The sequence below is a fragment of the Lutra lutra genome, chromosome 17 (assembly GCF_902655055.1).
Source record: "Lutra lutra chromosome 17, mLutLut1.2, whole genome shotgun sequence".
In the NCBI taxonomy this organism is placed as follows: domain Eukaryota; kingdom Metazoa; phylum Chordata; class Mammalia; order Carnivora; family Mustelidae; genus Lutra; species Lutra lutra.
The window spans coordinates 26489007-26507118 of record NC_062294.1 but is presented as its reverse complement, the minus strand read 5'-3'; the positions used below and the strand labels follow the sequence as shown (position 1 = coordinate 26507118).

Genomic DNA, 18112 nt, shown 5'->3' with positions numbered 1-18112 from the left:
GGTCTTGTGAGTCAGCAGAGTGGCCCTGGGGACCCCTGAGCTGGGCAGCTTCCAGGAGACAAAAAGAAATAGCCTGTGAACTAGAACAAAGAGTGAATGAATGGAGTACATTCATTCATTCATTCATCCCCTCTGTGCTGAGTCCCCTCCTTATGGCAGGCACGGTGCTGGGTGCAGGGGGAGGGGGATTCAACAACAACAAGACAAAAGCCTCTGCCCTCAAAAACCCAACAGTCTAACAAATGAATAAGGGGAGGAATGAATGAATCAATGGGGTGAATAAGGACGAATGCATGACTCTGGGATTCCAGCAGAAATTGCGAACTGGAGGCTTCAGGCTTACTTGGGAGGTCCACAGGGTCCCAAAAAAGTTTCAATTAGTTGGCAACAGCTAAAAATTAAGGATTACATAAAAACCTAAATTTCTAGCTTCTCTTGAAAAATTAGAGGGTCTGTCCACACTGGGACTGAACTCCTCCAAGGCACGGGCAAGAGGGGCTGAGTAGGGACCCGCATAGAGAAGGCCGTGGGCTCCCCTGTTTGACATAGCCCTCACCCAGCCGGCCATTGTCCTTGACAAGACAGCCAGCTGCCCACCTTGGTCAAGTCTGAGAAGTTCCGAAGCTATTGCCAACTGTGAGGCCAACCTGGGTACCTCTGTGTCCCCCACAGCAGCCCCAGCCTTGCCCTTGGGCTCTACACGACACCCATGTACACCAGCCCATCTATGAGAACCCATTCTTGCCTATTCCCCAGGGCCCCTCACCTGGGGATCTCCCAGAAATCAGGACAATAAACACAGGGGAACACAGGGCCCTTTGGCTCCATTTTATGGATGAGAAAAGGGAGGTCCAGAAGAGATGAGAGGCAAGTCCAACATCACACACTGAGGTGGTAGTGGACCCTGCTTCTGAACCCAAGACCCTCAGCTCTGCACACATGGCTCCTCCCACTTCACACGTTACACATGAGGCTCAGGGGCTCCCAAACCAGTGCTCAGGGATGGGGACTCACCTGGTGTCCTGGGCCCCAGGGGCCTCCATGAGTCCATCTGCAGAAGAAAGGAAGGTGGTCAGCAGCAAGAGGCCCATTCAGACCCCCTTCTCAGGTCAGCCTCACTCAAACCCAGGCTCAAATCTGGGGCCACTCTGCTAAGAGTCCCCCACCTGTGGGCTTTCTGCAGGGGCAGGGCCCACACCAGGCTCCCCTAGTCCTATCCCCGAAGAGCCATCCCGCCTCCTGGCCTACCTGAGCCCCCAGTGTTGCACTGCCCGGATGTCTGTGCTCCTGCCTGCCAGGACAGATGGACAGTGAGGACAGAGAGCCCAGATGCAATGGCCTCCCACCTCACCCACCTCAGCTCCCAGCCCCAGAAGTACCTGAGTAGGACCCTCTGGGCCAGCAGCAGCGCTCTGGACGGGCCCACCACTGGGGACCGGCTGTGGGACAACCTTCTCCATGCCCTCCTTGAGCCAGCTCAGCACAGAGCTGCTGGAACTGCTGAGGAACAGAGATACAGACCTACCCGCCAGCCCACAGCCCCTCCCTGGTCCGAGGGGCCCTCCACAGTGTCTTAAAGAACTCAGTTTGAATCCCAAACGCCTATCTCCCAACTCTGAGACTTCAGATATGCCACCTTCCCCGAGTCTTGTGTCCAGCTTGGAAAATAGGGGACACTGCACCTTGGCGAGACCAGGTATGTCCAGGGCCATCCTGAGCCCACCCCTATCAGATGCTGGGTACAGAGCAGCCAAGTTCTGTCATCCTGCTTTCCCCCTAACCCTGGCTCCAAGGGGTCCCCTCCTATACCTGCCACACATCCTGTGCTCCAGAGGGTTGAGGGCTTCCTGTGGGGTGCTTCCTTGTGGCTGAGGCTGGGTAGCCTCAACAGGAGGGTCACAGACTCACTGCCTGAGGCTAGCCCCCCACAGGTAGGCTCACTTGGATAAGCGCTAATGGTCTAAAATGAGCCAACTTGGAGACGTCATCTAAAAGTCTGGATTTCTGGCTCAGTTAGGAAAAGTGGGAAGCTCTGGCTGCACTGGATATGCATTTCCCCCAAGCACTGAGGACACTCTGGCCCCTTCTCACTGTTTCTCTTGGTCCCACTGTCTACCTGGCCCAGGAGCTCCCTGCCCTCTGCCTGAGGCTCCCTTCAGCCAGTTTCCAGGATGTTCTGTGCAGTTGCCTGTGAATGACTAGAGACCTGAGAGCAAGGCTGGCCCCCACCCCCAAGTGGCTCCCTAGTTTTGGGGGGGCGGTGAGGCGCTGGCCCCCAGGAGAAGGAAGGGCGGTGTGGTACCTGTTCACTTCAGGAACCACAGTGACCTGGGCCTGGAGGGATGTAGGCGAAGTAGGGGCAGCCTCCTGGATGTCTGGAAAAGAGTCCCTCATACTTTAGATCTGGAGCTTCAGAGTGGTCCATTTCTACCCTGCTAGCAAAGTCAAGGCAGAGGCAGGGGAAAGGGGAGAGCCCCAAGGGAGTCAGAAGGGCAGGCTTCCAGCTCAGCTCAGCTATAAGGTCCCCAGCAGCCCAACCCTCAACTTCTCTGAGCCTCAGTTGCTTAGTCTGTGAAATGGGCCCGCCAGCCTGTGGATGGGGCAAGGTCCAGAGGGGGAACACACTCCTCCCGGCTGCCCTGCCCACTGACCCAGGCTTCCAGCACTCACCCTCAGGGCCTGGATCAGCTACAGCCAATTCCTCTACCCCCAAAGGCTCCTCAGGTGGCTGGAAGGTTCAGACAGGACCATGTAAGCCCTCAGTGAGACCAGCCTGGTTCAGACTGGGGTAGTCCCTGACCCACCCGCAAGGGACCCCCTCACCCCACAGGACCAAGCCGCTCTGTTCTCACAATCGTCCCAGTAAATCCTGTCAGCTTCAGCTTGGGACACTCCCTTCCCACAACCCCAAGGGGCCTCCATCACAGGTGGGGCCCTCACCGCGCCCCCCATCAGGGTAGCCCCCCGGGGCCTTCCACATCCCTCAGGAAACCGCCCCACTCCAGCGGCCAAACAGGGAGGAGGGCTGGCACAAACTGAGGTAGGGGGAGCTGAGCGGACCCCTCACATCTAGCCCACGGCCAAAGCTCTCTTCCTTCTTCGCACCAAACCTTCCACTACACCCCCCCCCCAGCCCCCGGGGGCATTCAGCACGTGCCAAAGCCTCTCATCTGCTTCCCTGGCGGCCGCACCTACGGCTGCGCATGCGCACTCACGTGTACGGGCGAACATGAGCGCGCACGCAGAGACGCTGACACTGGCGTGCTCACCGTGACGTGTAAATGTATGAGCTCCCGTAAATCTCCACATATGTGCAGAGGCATGCGTACATGAGCACATGCGTGTATACAGACAGTAACACAGGGTGTAGACACACGTGAACAGACACAAAAACAAGTTTATCTGCCTGCACGTGCATGTGTCCGCACACGTGCATTTGCACTCGCATGTGCATGCATTCCTCACCACACAGGTGTGTGCAAACAGGCACATGCAAACCTATTCATATATATGTGTGCAGGCATGCAGGTGTACACATGTGTAGATATCTGCAAGTATCAGACACAGACACACAAGTGTGATCATATGCACACAGATATTTGCATATACACACAGAAACAGATATTTGTGTGTATACACAAGTACATATATGTATGCTCAGTCACATAGACATGGGCTTATACACACATGCACTGACACAGACATGTCTCCATGAGCACATCCTTTCATGTGTGTATTAACACAAACACATATAGATGAACATACATACACGTGTACACCTGCACACACAAAGTTCTGCATCTGAACACGCATATGTGAACAGGCATGCACAGACATACAAAATATGTACATGCACAGACATGCAGATACATATAAACCTGTCTGTACATACATACATGCACAGATACACAGACATGTGCGCAAACACAGGAATACATTCACAGACTCAGAAACGTTTGCATACACACACTTACATGCTTACAGCCTGCCCCACGTGCACATGGAACACTGATGCATGTATGCGCACGTGTGCATGTATGTGTATTATGTGCACACGTGCACACAAATATGTACACGTTTGCATGCACATGGCTTGCTAATGCTTATGTATGTGCAGGTATCCCATTAAGGAAACAGGGCACGCACATGTGTGTACACACGTGCACATGGGAATACTATGTGCACAAACCCTATCCCAGGGTAGTCACTGTTTCCTGAACATGCCCTGCACTTCCCAGGACTCCCCCTTCCTCTGCCAGGGACACTCCACCCTCTTCATCTCCAGTCACACTGGGCCCAGCCCACCGTGTCTGGGAGGCACTCCCCCACCAGCTTCCACTCTCCAAATTTAAGATGATTCTCTCCCTCTTCTGAGCTCCTGTAGTTCTGCCTGATACACTTGCTTGGCCCTCCTGGGAGGGGAGAGCTGAGCCCAGCGCTGGACGCCCCGGCATTTCCTTATCACCTCTGTCTGCTGTTAGAATGACCTGGCTGGTACTTGTCTACTAAGCCCCCGGGGGGCGATGCCTTATTCCTCATCAGGCTCCCGGCACAGCGCACAGGCCTGGCATCAGTTAGAAGCTAAGTCAAATCTGTGTCACTGAGCTTCTGGACTCGTGGTCATCAGGATCCTGATGGATGGGAGGCAGAACTGGCAAGTTTGGATGCACTCGAGTTCCCCCCACAATGGAAGGTCCCTGCAGGGCTGCTGACCCACGGTGGGGATCCCCTGAGCCGCGAGCCCAGCTGCCCTTGCTCAGCCTCCATGTCTTACCGAGGATTCAGCCCCTTGCTCAGCCTCCCCCGGGGCTGTTTCAGGTTCTGGCCCTGGTTCCGGCTCCACCTCTGGCTCTGGTTCTGCCCCCTCTTCTTCCTCTGTCTTGGTCTTCTGAGGGGTCCCTGGGGGCTGAGGCAGCACCCTCTGGACCCAGCTCAACATCCTGACACCTGCAGGAAATGGGTCCTTAGGCACCCCCACAGTGCCCACCATGGCTCCCACCACTTGGGACCGCTCTTGTGGGTCACACATTTCCTTTCTCTCATTCATCTTTCAAAACATTTCCACAAATTATACCTCCAGGTACTCACCTGATAGAAATACTCAGGCAAAAAAAAAAAAAAAAAAAAAGGAAAGAAAAGAAAAATACTCAAGCCAAAAACATGTGTATAAAGAGGTTGGTCACCACAGTGTTACAACAAAAGATGAAAAAAAATCCAAGTATTCATGAGTAGGACCCTGGTTATTGGAAAATACCTGAATGTTCATCTATAAGAGAGACACGTATTAAATAAATTATAATACATCCAATAATGGAATATTATGGAGCCATTAAAAAAAAGTGGCTCTATTTGAACTAATATGGGAAGATGTACATGCTCTGGACTCCAGTCATGACCAAATTAATTAAACTCTCTGTGCCTCAGTGTGCTTGTCTATCAAATGGGCATGTTACAGAACCTATCTTGAGAGGATTGTGAGGATAAAATAAACAGATACAAATGTGACGGGCATACACTGGGAGCTTAATAAATGTTGACTGAGACTCATACTTGGTGTCAAGCAAAAACACCAATTGTAGAATATCATGTTCAGCATGATCCCAATATAAATTTTTAAGGATATATTATGAATTGCGTACGAATGGAAAATATTTTAACATAAACGTGAACCTATTTTCATGATGTAAAAATGCTTAAGGTGACAAATTCCCTTTTCAAGATGTACTGTCCTGCCTTATTTGGGTCCAGTCTCTGGCATCCTTTCCCTTCTGGGGAGGGAGGGGCCTCCATCCTTACAACTAAATCCTTGTGGGCTGGCCTGGCCCAGGGAGCGCCACACAGGTTCGTATGTGGGAACTCCCACCCTCAAAAGGCCCTTCTGAGGTGATGCCCCATATGACAGAGTGCCTCTCTGTCCCTCCTCTGCCAGGGACCCTACCCCCACGCTGAAAAGGACAGGCACAGGGGCCAGGATCCCTGCCCCAGTGCCCAGCTCCCCACTGCCCCCAGCCATGCTCCCTGCCCTTCTACTCACAGCCCTGACTTCTGCCCCAACTCTGGCCTCAGCCACCCAGCTCTCTTGGGAGAGGCTGTGGTGAGGGGCAGAGCTCCAGGTGGGAAATCAGATGCCTGACTCCACGTCCAAAAATGGGAACCTGAGCCAGACATGAACCCCTCCGGCCTTCCATTTCCTTGCTGGATGGAGGTGCAGACACAGTGATTTCCCAGGTGGAGAGAGCCCAAGATCATATGTTTAGGATGGCGGATGCCACAGCCCCAGGCAACCCCATGAGCCCAAACGGAGCTAAGTGTCGTCTACCCCGGATCACATTCACCTCATTCTCCCGCCTGCCAGCAGCCTCAGGAAGGTAAGTGCTACCACTTTATAGCTAAGGAAACAGAGGCACAGAGGGATCGGAAGACTTGCCCAACACCACACAGCTGGTAAGCAGCCAAGCTGAGTCACACTCAGGTCTGCTGGCCTCCAGATGTCCCACGTCTACCCCTGCAGGCCAGTCCCGCAGACCCTTTCCCAGTGGGCAGCACTTCTGGTTTTCTGAATCTTCTGGAAATGACCAGGGAAGCCTTCCCCTCTCCCAACTTTTCTCCTTCCCCCAGATCCAGTCATTTCCTCCCTCATGAACATACCTGCACGTCCCTGCCCACTCCACAATGATAGGGAGGCAAAGGTGGGAAGGGGGAGCTGAGAGTCCAGGGTAACTATGGCGCTGGGACCACCAGCCTTTCAGAATCTTCTGGGAAGCTGGTGACAGCAAAGATTCCTAGGCTCCTCTCAACCCTCTGTGGGACCTGGAACCTGCATGTCACAATCTGCCTTGAGGAAGCTCCAGGTTCCCAGACTTGCCTTATTCTAAATGCCTTGGTAGAAGGAGAGCATAGGGGTCCCACCAGAGGTCCCTCTGAGCCGCGACCCCATCCTAACTTACCCACTCAGATGCCGACCACCAGCCAGGAATCGCCTTCTCCCCACCACTTGCCTCTGGTCTCTCAGACACAAGGCGGATTAGGCAGCAGTGGGCCGTGTGCAAAGGATTAGTAGGTGCCTGACAGAGGTGGGGTGGTGGTGGTGGAAGACAGGAGCTGGACAGCCAGGCAGCCAGTGGCAACCCTCCAGGGGCCAGCAGGGATCCAGGTCCCAGGGAAAGAGCCCCAAGTGGCCCTGGTTGGGGCACCACAGGTTGCCAGGGGACCCAGTGCACCACACACCTCGGCCAAGGCACACTGTGATCGATGGGAGAATAACACCTTTGTGTCCCCATGTGAGGGAGTGAGGTGCCGGGGGAGCAGTTATCCCATGGGGCCCTGCATGGCTGAGGCTTGCCCTGTGGCCCCCTCCCAGAGCTGAGCAACCTGGAGGTAGCAGAGACCCTAGGGAATGGGCAGTCGGATGTGCCTGGAGGAGAGCAGGTGCTCTAGGGTAAGGGAAATGAACAAACTTTGGCCATATGCCAGCTGGGAAGACCCGCATGTTCGAATATATGGAGGTAAGAAGCCACACTCAAAAGATACCGATGAGCCATATAGATGAAGCTCAGAAGGGGCAAAATTAACCTGTCTTGTCTACGGCTGCGAGTACAGATGTAAAGCGACCAAGAAAAGCAGTGATGTCTTATAGCCAGAGAGCGGTTACCTCTGCGGAAAGTTGGGCTGGGGAAGCTTCTAGGGGCTGGCAGGGCCCTCCCTGTTTCTTGCTTGCTTTAGCTGACATCAATATTTTATTCTTTTTTAAGATTTTATTCATTTATTTGACAGAGAGAGACAGCGAGAGAGGGAACACAAGCAGGGAAGTGGGAGAGGGAGAAGCAGGCTCCCCGCCAAGCAGGGAGCCCGATGTGGGGCTCGATGCGAGGACCCCAGGATCATGACCTGAGCCAAAAGCAGACACTTAACTGACGGAACCCCCTAGATGCCCCTGGAATCCGTTTTTTAAAACAACTTACTGAGGTATAATTTCTATGCCATAAAATTCGCCCATTTGGAAGAAATTGACTGAGCGAGGCAATTTGCACCACCCAGACTTAGAACCTTGCCATCGCCCCAATGAGACCCTTCATGCTGGATGGGAGTCAACCCCCATCCTCAGCCACAGATCTGAACAGCCACCGATCTGCTTCCCGTCCCCCTAAGTGGGCCTCTTCTGGACATTTTCTATAAATGGCTCATACAACACACGGAGTGTTTTTGTGTCTGATTTCTTTCATTTACCGTGTTTTTGAGAATCACCCATGTGGTACCATGTATTAGGACTTCATTTCTCTTAAATTCCTGAATATTCCTTGGTGGGGATATACCACAGTGTAGGAACGGACACTTGGGCTGTTCTCACCCATCGGCTATCTGAAATCGTGCTGCTGTGAATACTTTCATGCCAGCTTCTGTGTGGTCATCTGTTTTTCCCATATGCTTGGGAAGATTCCTAAGTGTAAAATTGCTGTGTTCTGTGGTCATTTTATGTGCCGTGTTTCAAGAAGCTGCAAAGTTTTTGCAAAGTAGTACCTGTTGTCTTGGCCTGAATAATAGATCGTGGGCTCTCGCATCATAAATTATTAGTTACGTTATATATTTACGCACTTGCTGCATTTCGTTGTATTTTATAACTTTAAAAAAAATTAACAACCAATCAGGGGTGGGTGGTGGGTAGAGGCAACTGTGGGAGAGTTTTCTCGAAGGGGTGGGGCTCGGGGATGCTGCCTTCGGGGTGGGGAAGGTGGGAGCCCTGAAGGTGGAGCCACGAGGGAGCCAGACCCCACATGACCCTTCCAGGAGGCATCTGCCAGGACCCAGGAATCTCCGCACCTGGGCAGAGGTCTGTGGAAGATACGCGAATACAGGCAAAGGCATTAGACTCTCCCCAGGTCTCCCCACCTGGGGCCTGCCGCCGCCAATGGCTGGTACCAGGGTGGTGGGCAGGCACCGGGGCTTTCGGGTGCTGGGCTTAGCCACTTGTGACCTCTCTTTCCTGGAAAGGAGGGAGGGAGGCTGCAGGCCCGCAGAGGGCCAGGGCTAGAATATCACCTGCTAATCCCTACCCCTGCTGAGGCCACCACTCTCCCTGATCCCTTTATGCTGACCCTGGCTACTGGGCACTGCTAATCGCCACCCCCTGGAGACCCAAGGGCTGGGGGTGGGGGGCAGGGCAGCGCCCTCTTCTCTTGGTCGCCTAACATGGCAGGGCCTAGGGTCTCGCCCAATGTAGAACCTTGGGGCCCAAAGAGAGACAGCGATTAGCCCAGGATCACACAGCAGGCCCTGGCTCGCCCTGGCAGGGCCACCTCCAGGGGGTTCCACTTCCCATCTGACATTTCTCAACATGCCTGGTTTGTTCTAAGGCCTGGGAGACGGCAACCTTCAGGAAATCCGAAAGCGGGAGCCAGTGAGCAACAGCCCAGGTAGCTGGCTCCTCTCCAGCGTTGCCGAGGAGTGGGTGCCCTCACAATCAGGCGGCAATGGGCGTTGTCTCTCTGCAGAATGTTCCTTTATTCTCCTACTGTATAAGGCACTGGGGCCAGCCCATCTCCCTGCCTCTTCTCCCCACTGAGTGGTCAGGAGAGCAGGAAAGCCTCACAGGCCTGTGTGCCTGCAGACCAGGTAGCTGCAGTTGGGGGTCCAGGAGCAAGGAGTCCCTTCCCCCCTCTTCTCCCTGCCCCACTTTCCTGCCCTCCCTGGGAAGGTCCACCCCCTGAGACAGCTTCCCTAGGGCCAGTCCCCTTGCCCTCTCCCTGCTCCTCCACCATCCAAGGTCCCTGCTTCTCCTGCTCACCTACCACTCACCTCCACCTCCCGCACCAACTGGGTCAGGCATAAAGCAAGCCGACTCCACAAATTCTCACTCAAGTTTCAATGACGGACAAGCCGTGGGAATAGCCACTCTTTAAAGGGAGGCATGGAGCAACCAGGAATGCTTTCCTACTTCATATCTCTCATGCCTCGCCCCTTATTTAAAACTACCCTATGTCTCCCTGTAGAATTTTGAGTAAATGCCAGATACTTTCGCTAAGGCCAGAAGTCCATAATTAGCTACTCAGAGGCAAACGAAGCTAAATTCTGAACCCACTTGCCGGGGCTGCTTCCCGATCACGATTTAAGAATAGACTCCCATGCGTCTGCTTTTAGGCAGTTCGGGCCCCGCACACCTTGTCCTGACCTGTCAGAGCCCTTAGCCAATCACATGTGTGCAGGGGGCGGGGAGGTGAGTCTGAATGTCCCTGACTCCGCAGGGGGAGCCCCCAGCTCTGGGGAGGAGTGTTGGGCGAGTAGAGAAATCGGCAGCGGCCAAGGTCGTGTCACTCCATAGAAGAGTGTTGGGTCGGGGTGTCTCTGCTCCCCAGCCATGGCCCGGATCATCGACCTGGTGCCCTGGGACGACGGCTCCACGCACGTGTACGCGTCCCCCGCCATCCTGCTGCCGGTGGAGCCGCGGCGCAACGCGCTGGCCGGGGTGAAGCAGCAGCTCTACCACCCCGCCCTGCCCAGCCTGCGCCGCATGGACATGGACTCGGTCAAGGCCTGCCTTTCCGACGAGCACTGTCGGTGCTCCACCTACTGCCGCAGAGGTCGGGCCACCTGGCTGCCGCTGGCCACCTGGCCCTCCCTGGGCCTGGGGCTGGGCAAGAGGTGGGGCGGGGGGGCAGGGCGTGGATTCCAGGAGAGCTGGAGGGGCCCGGCATACCCGCCCAGGTCTCAGCCCTGCTTCCTTATCAGGAAAATGAGATAACAGGGCCTCCCTCTTATTATAGTGAGATTAAAACCAGCTGGGAGAATCCGGGAAGGGAGGGAAAAAGAAAACCAGATGAAATCAGAGAGGGAAGCAAACTGTAAGAGACCCTTAGTCATAGGAAACAACCTGAGAGGGGCTGGAGGAGAAGGGGGTAGAGGGATGGGGTCACTGAGTGACGGGCATGAAGGAGGGCATGGGATGGGATGAGCACTGGGTGTTACCTACACCCAATGAATCACCGAACTCTACCTCAGAAACTAATAATACACTCTGTTAATTAATTGAATTTATATAAATAAATGACAAGCTAAGAGAAGCACTTAGAGTCCTGCGGAGGCCAGAGTATGTGCTTAAGATTAAGGTATCGGTATCGGTGGTTACTCACAGAGAGAGAAGTGTGCAGAAGTCAGCCATCGGGATAGTAGGAGATTGTAAAGTGACAGCTTCGGCCCCGTCTGCTCTCCATGCGGAAAAGGAAGAGAAAGACCCTCCTCACACTTGAGAGTGTGGACAGGAGAATCTTTGGGCTGAAGAGGCCGAATGCACCCAAGGAATAGCCCTTCATCCATTGAAAAGCTTGGGTGTGGAAGTGGGGGTATCTGTGAATGAATGAATGAATGAATACATCTTCATTTCAGCACAGGTATTAAGTTCTTACTTTGTGCCTGATGCTGCCCCAGAGGGAGGGAAACAGGGGTCAGCATGCACAGGGGGCTGGAGGGGAACTACTGCCTCAGGTGTTGGGGGAACTCAAGGGGTTTGGCTGGGCTGAAGGACAAGGCTGGGGCAGCAGCAGGAGCCGGGGCTGGGGACAAGGATACTGCTGCTAAGATCAGGGAGCTTTGGAGGCAAAGGGGACCCTCCAAAGACTTGAAGCAGAAAAGAGGTCTGTGCATCCTGGGGCGGTGGAGGGGATGGAGGATGGCTCAGAGGGACCAGAGGTGAATGGGAGCTGGGGGATATGACACTGGGAGGGACCACAGTCTTCAGGAAGGAGTAACTGTGTTTTGGCCACTAGAGAGGGTTTGGGAAGGTATTTAGGAGAGGAAGGAACAGGATTTGGTACCGGTGTGGGTGAGGGGGAAGAGTGGAAAGTATGGAATGAGACCCAGGTTCCAGCTTGGGTGACAAGTAGGGTGAGGGTGTCAGGGATGGCATGGAGATCTCCAGAGGTCTCACATAGAGCCCTAAAGGGCCTAGATGGGAAATGCTGGAGGTGGGTAGGGAAGCAGTGAGGAGGGAGGGATGACAGGTGAAGTGGAGCCCCTACGCCTGGCCCTCTAAGGGGGAGCCTCCAGCCATGGGGCCCCAGCTAACTGCGGCGTGGGAAGGCTTAGCATGCTTCTTCCAATTTCCTGGGTTCTCTTGGAAGCCAGGAATCTAGATCTTTAGAGAAAGCTCTTGATTTAGATATGTATTTTACTGCAGGCATATGCCTTATGTAATAAAAGCAGTAGAGTCACGGGTTCAAAATTCAAAATGCTATACCAATGTACATCCTAACATCTCCCCACCCTCCGCTGACTTACAGGTAACCTGCCAGTTTCCAACGTATCCTTCCACTGTTTACTAATGCAAATACAAACATAACATTCTTTACTCCCCAACCTTTTGTTATGAAGATATTCAAACATAAAGAAAAGTTGAAAGGATATACTATGGACACCTGTGATGGACACCCGTGCCTTCCAACTGCTTCAGCTAATCCATTACCATACCTGATTATTCTCTCTCTAACACACACACACACATACACACACACACTCACATGCTCACACACACTACAGCAAGCAGTTCCCAGGGACAACAACCTCCTGTATGATACAATACCACGATCACATCTAGAAAAGTGAACAATAGTTCCATAACACCTACTCTTCGGTCCATATTGAAATGTCCCATGGGGTGCCTGGGTGGCTCAGCAGTTAAGCCTCCGCCTTTGGCTCAGGTCATGATTCCATGATCGTGGGATGGAGCCCCATATCCGGCTCCCTGCTCAACGGTGAGCCTGCTTCTCTCTCCCGCTCTGCCTGCCGCTCTGCTTACTTGTGCTCTCTCTATCTCTCTGTCAAATAAATAAAAAACTTAAAAAAAAATGTCCCAAGTGATCCGTAAAGATGTCTCATAGCTTTAAGATCCTTCCGGAACCAGACTGCAGTCTAGGATTGCGCATCCCAGCTGGTTGCTATGTGTCTTGTTTTAGTCTGAAATAGTCCTCCCACTTTCCATTTTCCCCTATTATCAGCTTTTTTTTTTTAAGATTTTATTTGTTTATTTTGACAGAGAGACATCACAAGTAGACAGAGAGGCAGGCAGAGAGAGAGAGAGAGAGAGAGAGAGGGAAGCAGGCTCCCTGCTGAGCAGAGAGCCCGATGCGGGACTCGATCCCAGGACCCTGAGATCATGGACCTGAGCTGAAGGCAGCGGCTTAACACACTGAGCCACCCAGGCGCCCCTATTATCAGCTTTTTAAAGCTCAAAATAGTTACGTTGTGGACAGTCCCACGTTGTGAATCTGAGTGATCATTTCCTTACAACGTTGTTTACCTTAATTGTTTTCTGCGAACTAGAAACTAGATGTAGAGGCTTGGTTAGCCAGGTAACGTGTTGCTGGCCAGAATCTTACATGGGGGATGCATGCCACGTTTGCTCTAATACTTGAGCGGGAGATTCATAATGTTATTATCCTGCTGTCGTGATGCGAAGTGTGATGACTTGGTCACGGTGGTGACCTGAATATATTCTTCTCTGCCTCCAATCACCTGTTTTAGGTGATAAAGCAAAAGGTAGCGTACAGCATATACCCTTGTGAACCTTGGAGGTTTCGTATGGAGAATTTGCTCTCTTTTAAGTAGCTTCCTAGTGAGGATGTATCAGAGTGTTTTTAGTGGGTCCTTTCTAATGACAGACCCTTGAGCTGCTCTGTCATTCTCTGCTACCAATAATGCTGAAATGGGTAGATCTTTTGCCCATCTATTTCCTGGTTGTACACCTGTCATATGGGATAAATTCCCAGAAGTAGGACTGGAGAATCTGAAGGTATGTGTATTTATACTTCTGGTAGATAATGCCAATTGCTTTCCATAGGCTGGAATCAATTTATACCCCCTCTGGCAATGTTATGGCAGCGGCCCTGTTTCCAATAACTGCACTAACTTTTGGACAGTTTCCAATCTGATAGGCAACTATTGGCATCTTTAATGTAGTTTGAATATGCATTCATCTTATTGTGAACGTGGCTGAGTGTCTTTTCATGTGTTTTAGGGACCATCTGCATTCCTTGTGTTTGTGTGTGAATTACCTATGCAAATGGCTCACTCGTTCTCCTTTTCTCGTCTTGATTTCTAGGAACTCTTTAAGGAAATTGCACCTCATTAAAATAAGTGGAAATATTTTTTTCCCATTTGCCCTTTGACTCCTGTCAGTTTTGCCAAGCAGAAGTTTGTTTTTATGTATTCAAAGTCATCAATCTTCCCTTTTCGGCTACCAGACTGTGAATGAGCTGGTATGGCCTTCATCACCCCAAGGTTTCAAAGGAACTTACATGATTCCCTCTAGTACTTTTATGGTTTCCTTTTTCTTACATTGAAATCTTTGATCTACTTAGAGTTTATCCTGCTGTAAAAGTAAAAAAATCTATTTTATCTTCGGTTTTTTTAAGTTGTCACATATTTCCAGGAACTTTTAAAGCAGGGTGGGCCAAAGTTCTCCTGAGTGGGGGAGACACTTCTTCTCCCTCTCTCTCTCTCCTTCAGATGACTTTGACAATGCCTACTTCACACTTTTGGGTGTCCCCAACAAACCCCTGCAGTGCTTGGTGAGTGTCCTTTACATCTGGCCCTGGGTTGGCTCAGGGGAGAGGGTGTGAAGGTCCTGCCTGTGCCCAGCCCCAAGTACCTGGGGTTCTTCACCTGCCTGCTTGGGCCCCTGCGTCCTTCTGATGTCCTATAAAGGGCTTCAGGTTCTCGGCAGGAACCTGGGTCGGAGGAGGTTGTCAGCCCTTGTCAAGTTGTCAGCCCCCTGCTATGGGATGGTCTGGGTCGAAACCCTAGGCTTCTGCAAATACCACTGTGGTTCTGACTCCCATCACGCTGGCAGGACGTCACGGCGACCGGCCAGAGACTCCGCAACAGGTGCCGCGAGGGAAAGCTGGTACCCATCGTGCCGGGCATCAAGCGGGTCGACTGGCCCTGCTTCACGCGCGCCATTGAGGACTGGTCCCGCTTCGTATCCTCGGCCGGCGAGTTCAAGCTGCCCTGCCCGAGCAAGAGGGGTCAGTCTACCGGGCGCGGAGGATGCCCCAGGGTGGGAGAGGCCGGAGCACAAAGTGCGGGCAGGGGGCATCGGACGGACTGGGGCAAAGACGGCGGGGAAGCTGAGAAGCTTCTGGGGCACTTAGAGCGGGCAGGATCGAAAGGGCTAAGGGAAAAAGAGGTGGGGCTCTTCTTGGGGAGGGGGCAGGGGCCAGATCCCGGCCAGAGGGAGCCATTGGGGAGGAGGCTGAGCGTGCGGCGGACTGGGACTCTGGGAGCCGGATCTAGAGGCGGGACTGGCTCACCCAACAGGTGTGGGCGTGTTGGATCCAGGGGCGGGGCTCAGGTAAGAGCAGGGGCGGGGCTTGTTCGGGGAGGGCTGGGGGCTGGAGAAGGGTGGTCTCTCCACAGTTGAGAGTTTCAGTGGATATGCTGTGCGGTACTTGAAGCCGGAGGTGACTCAGAATTGGCGGGTAAGGAGGGCTGAGCGCTGACCTGTCCCTGGGGACCAGGCGGTCCGGGAGGATTGACTAACAAGTGGTGGGGGTGGGGTGAGGTGGGGGAAAGGACGGCCAGAGCAGGGTTTCCCAGTCCCCAGGGACAAGATCTCTGGCGGAGAGCGCTGTGGGGGGCGGGGGAAGGGGTCAGTGTTCCCCTCGGCTCACGGACCCCCCATTCCTCTGGCCCGGACCAGTACTGTCTCAACCAGAACCCCAGCCTGGACCGCTATGGACAGAAGCCCCTGCCTTTCGACTCCTTGTAAGTGACGCCACAGGCCTCCGGGGCCCCATACCTGGAAGAGGGAGGATGGGGTCTTGGTCACTTTCCTCGGAGCACCTTCAGTAACTCTTGAAAGTGTGAGTCCGGGGCGCCTGGGTGGCTCCTTGGGTTAAGCCTCTACCTTCAGCTCAGGTCATGATCTCAGTGTTCTGGGATAGAGCCCTGTATCGAGCTTTCTGCTCAGCAGGGAGCCTGCTTCCCCCTCTCTCTCTGCCTGCCTCTCTGTCTACTTGTGATCTCTCTCTGTCAATAAACAAAATCTTTAATTAAAAAAAAAGGAAAGAAAGAAAGAAAGAAAGAAAAGAAAGCATGAGTCCCGGGAGAACTGCCAGGTTCCAGTACATCACAAGGAAATTGACGTTTCAGAATGAATAGTTGTTTAATCAAACAGAGGGTCCTGTCCTCCAGTCCCTGACAGCCCCACCTTTCCGAGGGGAGGCCTTAGGTGGGACCAGGATGGAATGTCATCCTTCTGGTGGGATGGCGCCTCCCGAGATGGGAGTGAGGTTCCCGAGAGGGTCGACCTTCCTCAGCTTGGGCTCACCTTCCTCATCCCTTTTTCACAGGAATGCTTTCCGACGCTTCGGTTCAATCTACAGGTAGGGGAATGACCCTGCTCCTGCTCCACACCCGGCCACTCTGGGCTCAGGCAACTCTCAGACCCCTCTCTACCCCGCCTGGCACCAAGGGATTGGTACCTCCTGAGTGACATCCAGGGGGCCGAGCTGCTTCCCTCCAGAGAGATCCACCCCAGGCGAAAGTGCACCCTACTGGGAGTTGGGGGGGAGCAGAGTGCGTGTCCCACCCAATTTGGCTCAGACTAGGCCAAAAGGAGGAAAGCCCACCAGGGAGGAGAGCAGAGGCTGATGGAGAGAACAGAGAGTTTGCCTTCTGGGATGGGGGATGCAGATAGGTCGGAAGGGCTGAGGCTCGTGTTCCAGTGGGAAGGTACAAGGTGTATGGTACTCAAACATCATTTGGCCATATCACCCTTCCCTCCACAGCAGCAGTACCACACTCCAGGGTGTCCCCCGAAATCATCAGCACAACCAAGCCACACCTTTACTGGTGCTGTTTCAGGGCCTAGGCAATCCTTCCTTCCTTCTGGAAAATTCCTCCTCACCTTGAAAGCCCAACCTAGGTGTCCCATCCTCCTTGAAGTCTTCTTCCCTGACCCTCTGCCTCTCCCCTCCTCAGGCTGGTCACCACAACTGCATCCCTATCTGATAGTCCAGAACCTATTGTCATATAATTATCAAGGGAAGGTTTGCCTTCTCCCACCTGCCCTGTGCACACACAGGGGTATTCTTCCTAATATTTTCCTACCATATAATGCCTGCCAGGGTAGGTGCACTAAATGCTTGAAAAATGAGTAAAACAGTGCAGGACTGGGGAATCAATGAGAAACAAAGATGAAATGAACTGGAAGAGGGGGTGGCTTGAAAGTCAAGCAGAGTCTCTGAAAATATATAAACAAAAGGAACTAGGGAGCCATTGAAGGCTCCAGAGCCATAGACAGGATAGAAGTTGTGTTTTCAAAGCCTTGAGGATAGCAAGATGGGTTTGTGGGGCAGGCGTACAGAAGGATTGCTTGGTTTCCCCCAGGTCACCCTGGAGGTCTCTGCCTCACTCTGTTTCTCTCCACAGTCGTGTCAACTACCTGACCCCCTGGCATTAATCTGTGAAAAGGAAGCCAAGCCCCAGGCTGCTGGGCTGTGCCACTCAGGTTCTCCAGCTGGATACAGGGTGTTTTGTGGTACCACCACCTCCCTTAATGTTCAGCCTGAGTGGAAATAAACCCAATAGTAATAAACCAGGCCTGTGTGTGTGTGTGTGTGTGTGTGTGTGTGTGTGTGTGTGAGCGCACGCTCTTTGCAGGGACCAGGAGAGGGCTCAGAACCTCAGGAGACGCTGTCTTACCTTTACCTGCCCCGCCAACTCCTGGAGGACTGGTGGGGGGCGGAGAAAAATGTCTTATGACCACAAGTAAAGAGTTGGGGGTCTAAACTGGGTCAGCTGGGAGTGAGGTGTAGGGGCAGCCTGGAAATTGGGTTTTCCCTGTGCCCCTGTCCCCTGATTGCAGCCCCACAACTGAGCCCCCTCCACCTCAGACTTTGAACTTGGGCCCCAAAGAGACAAAAGGAGGTTTGAATGGGGTTTTTCGATACTGCTCTCAGAACCTTCACCATATCTGTATACTCTGGGGGGCTTCCCCGGGCCCAGCAGGCTCCGGGGGGCTAGAGGCAGCCTCCAAGCATGGAGCGAGAGTCACCTACTCTATCCATATAGCTTCAGGACTAGCCCTCAGATCTGTCCACCAAACTACAGAGAGGAAGGCATG

General features: G+C 53.2%; 2 protein-coding genes across 2 annotated transcripts in view; one reads left to right on the top strand and one right to left on the bottom strand.

The window, feature by feature from the left end:
* CNGB1 (cyclic nucleotide gated channel subunit beta 1) overlaps nt 1-4939 on the bottom strand; it is a 62360-nt gene extending 57421 nt beyond the window's left edge. The window contains exons 1-6 of the mRNA XM_047712557.1: nt 4775-4939; nt 2671-2728; nt 2303-2375; nt 1380-1500; nt 1249-1291; nt 1015-1051 (exon numbers count right to left, since the gene is read on the bottom strand). Coding sequence (XP_047568513.1) covers nt 1015-1051; nt 1249-1291; nt 1380-1500; nt 2303-2375; nt 2671-2728; nt 4775-4939 — 497 coding nt within the window. The remainder of the gene's footprint in view (nt 1-1014; nt 1052-1248; nt 1292-1379; nt 1501-2302; nt 2376-2670; nt 2729-4774) is intronic.
* A 4587-nt stretch (nt 4940-9526) lies between these two features.
* Nucleotides 9527-17583, top strand: TEPP (testis, prostate and placenta expressed). Its single transcript, XM_047711738.1, has 8 exons — nt 9527-9609; nt 10350-10574; nt 14494-14555; nt 14837-15011; nt 15403-15464; nt 15686-15750; nt 16338-16370; nt 17419-17583. The coding sequence occupies exons 2-8, from the start codon at nt 10352-10354 to the stop codon at nt 17447-17449; spliced, it is 651 nt and encodes a 216-aa protein (XP_047567694.1). The 5' UTR covers nt 9527-9609; nt 10350-10351; the 3' UTR covers nt 17450-17583.
* Nucleotides 17584-18112: the final 529 nt, after the last annotated feature.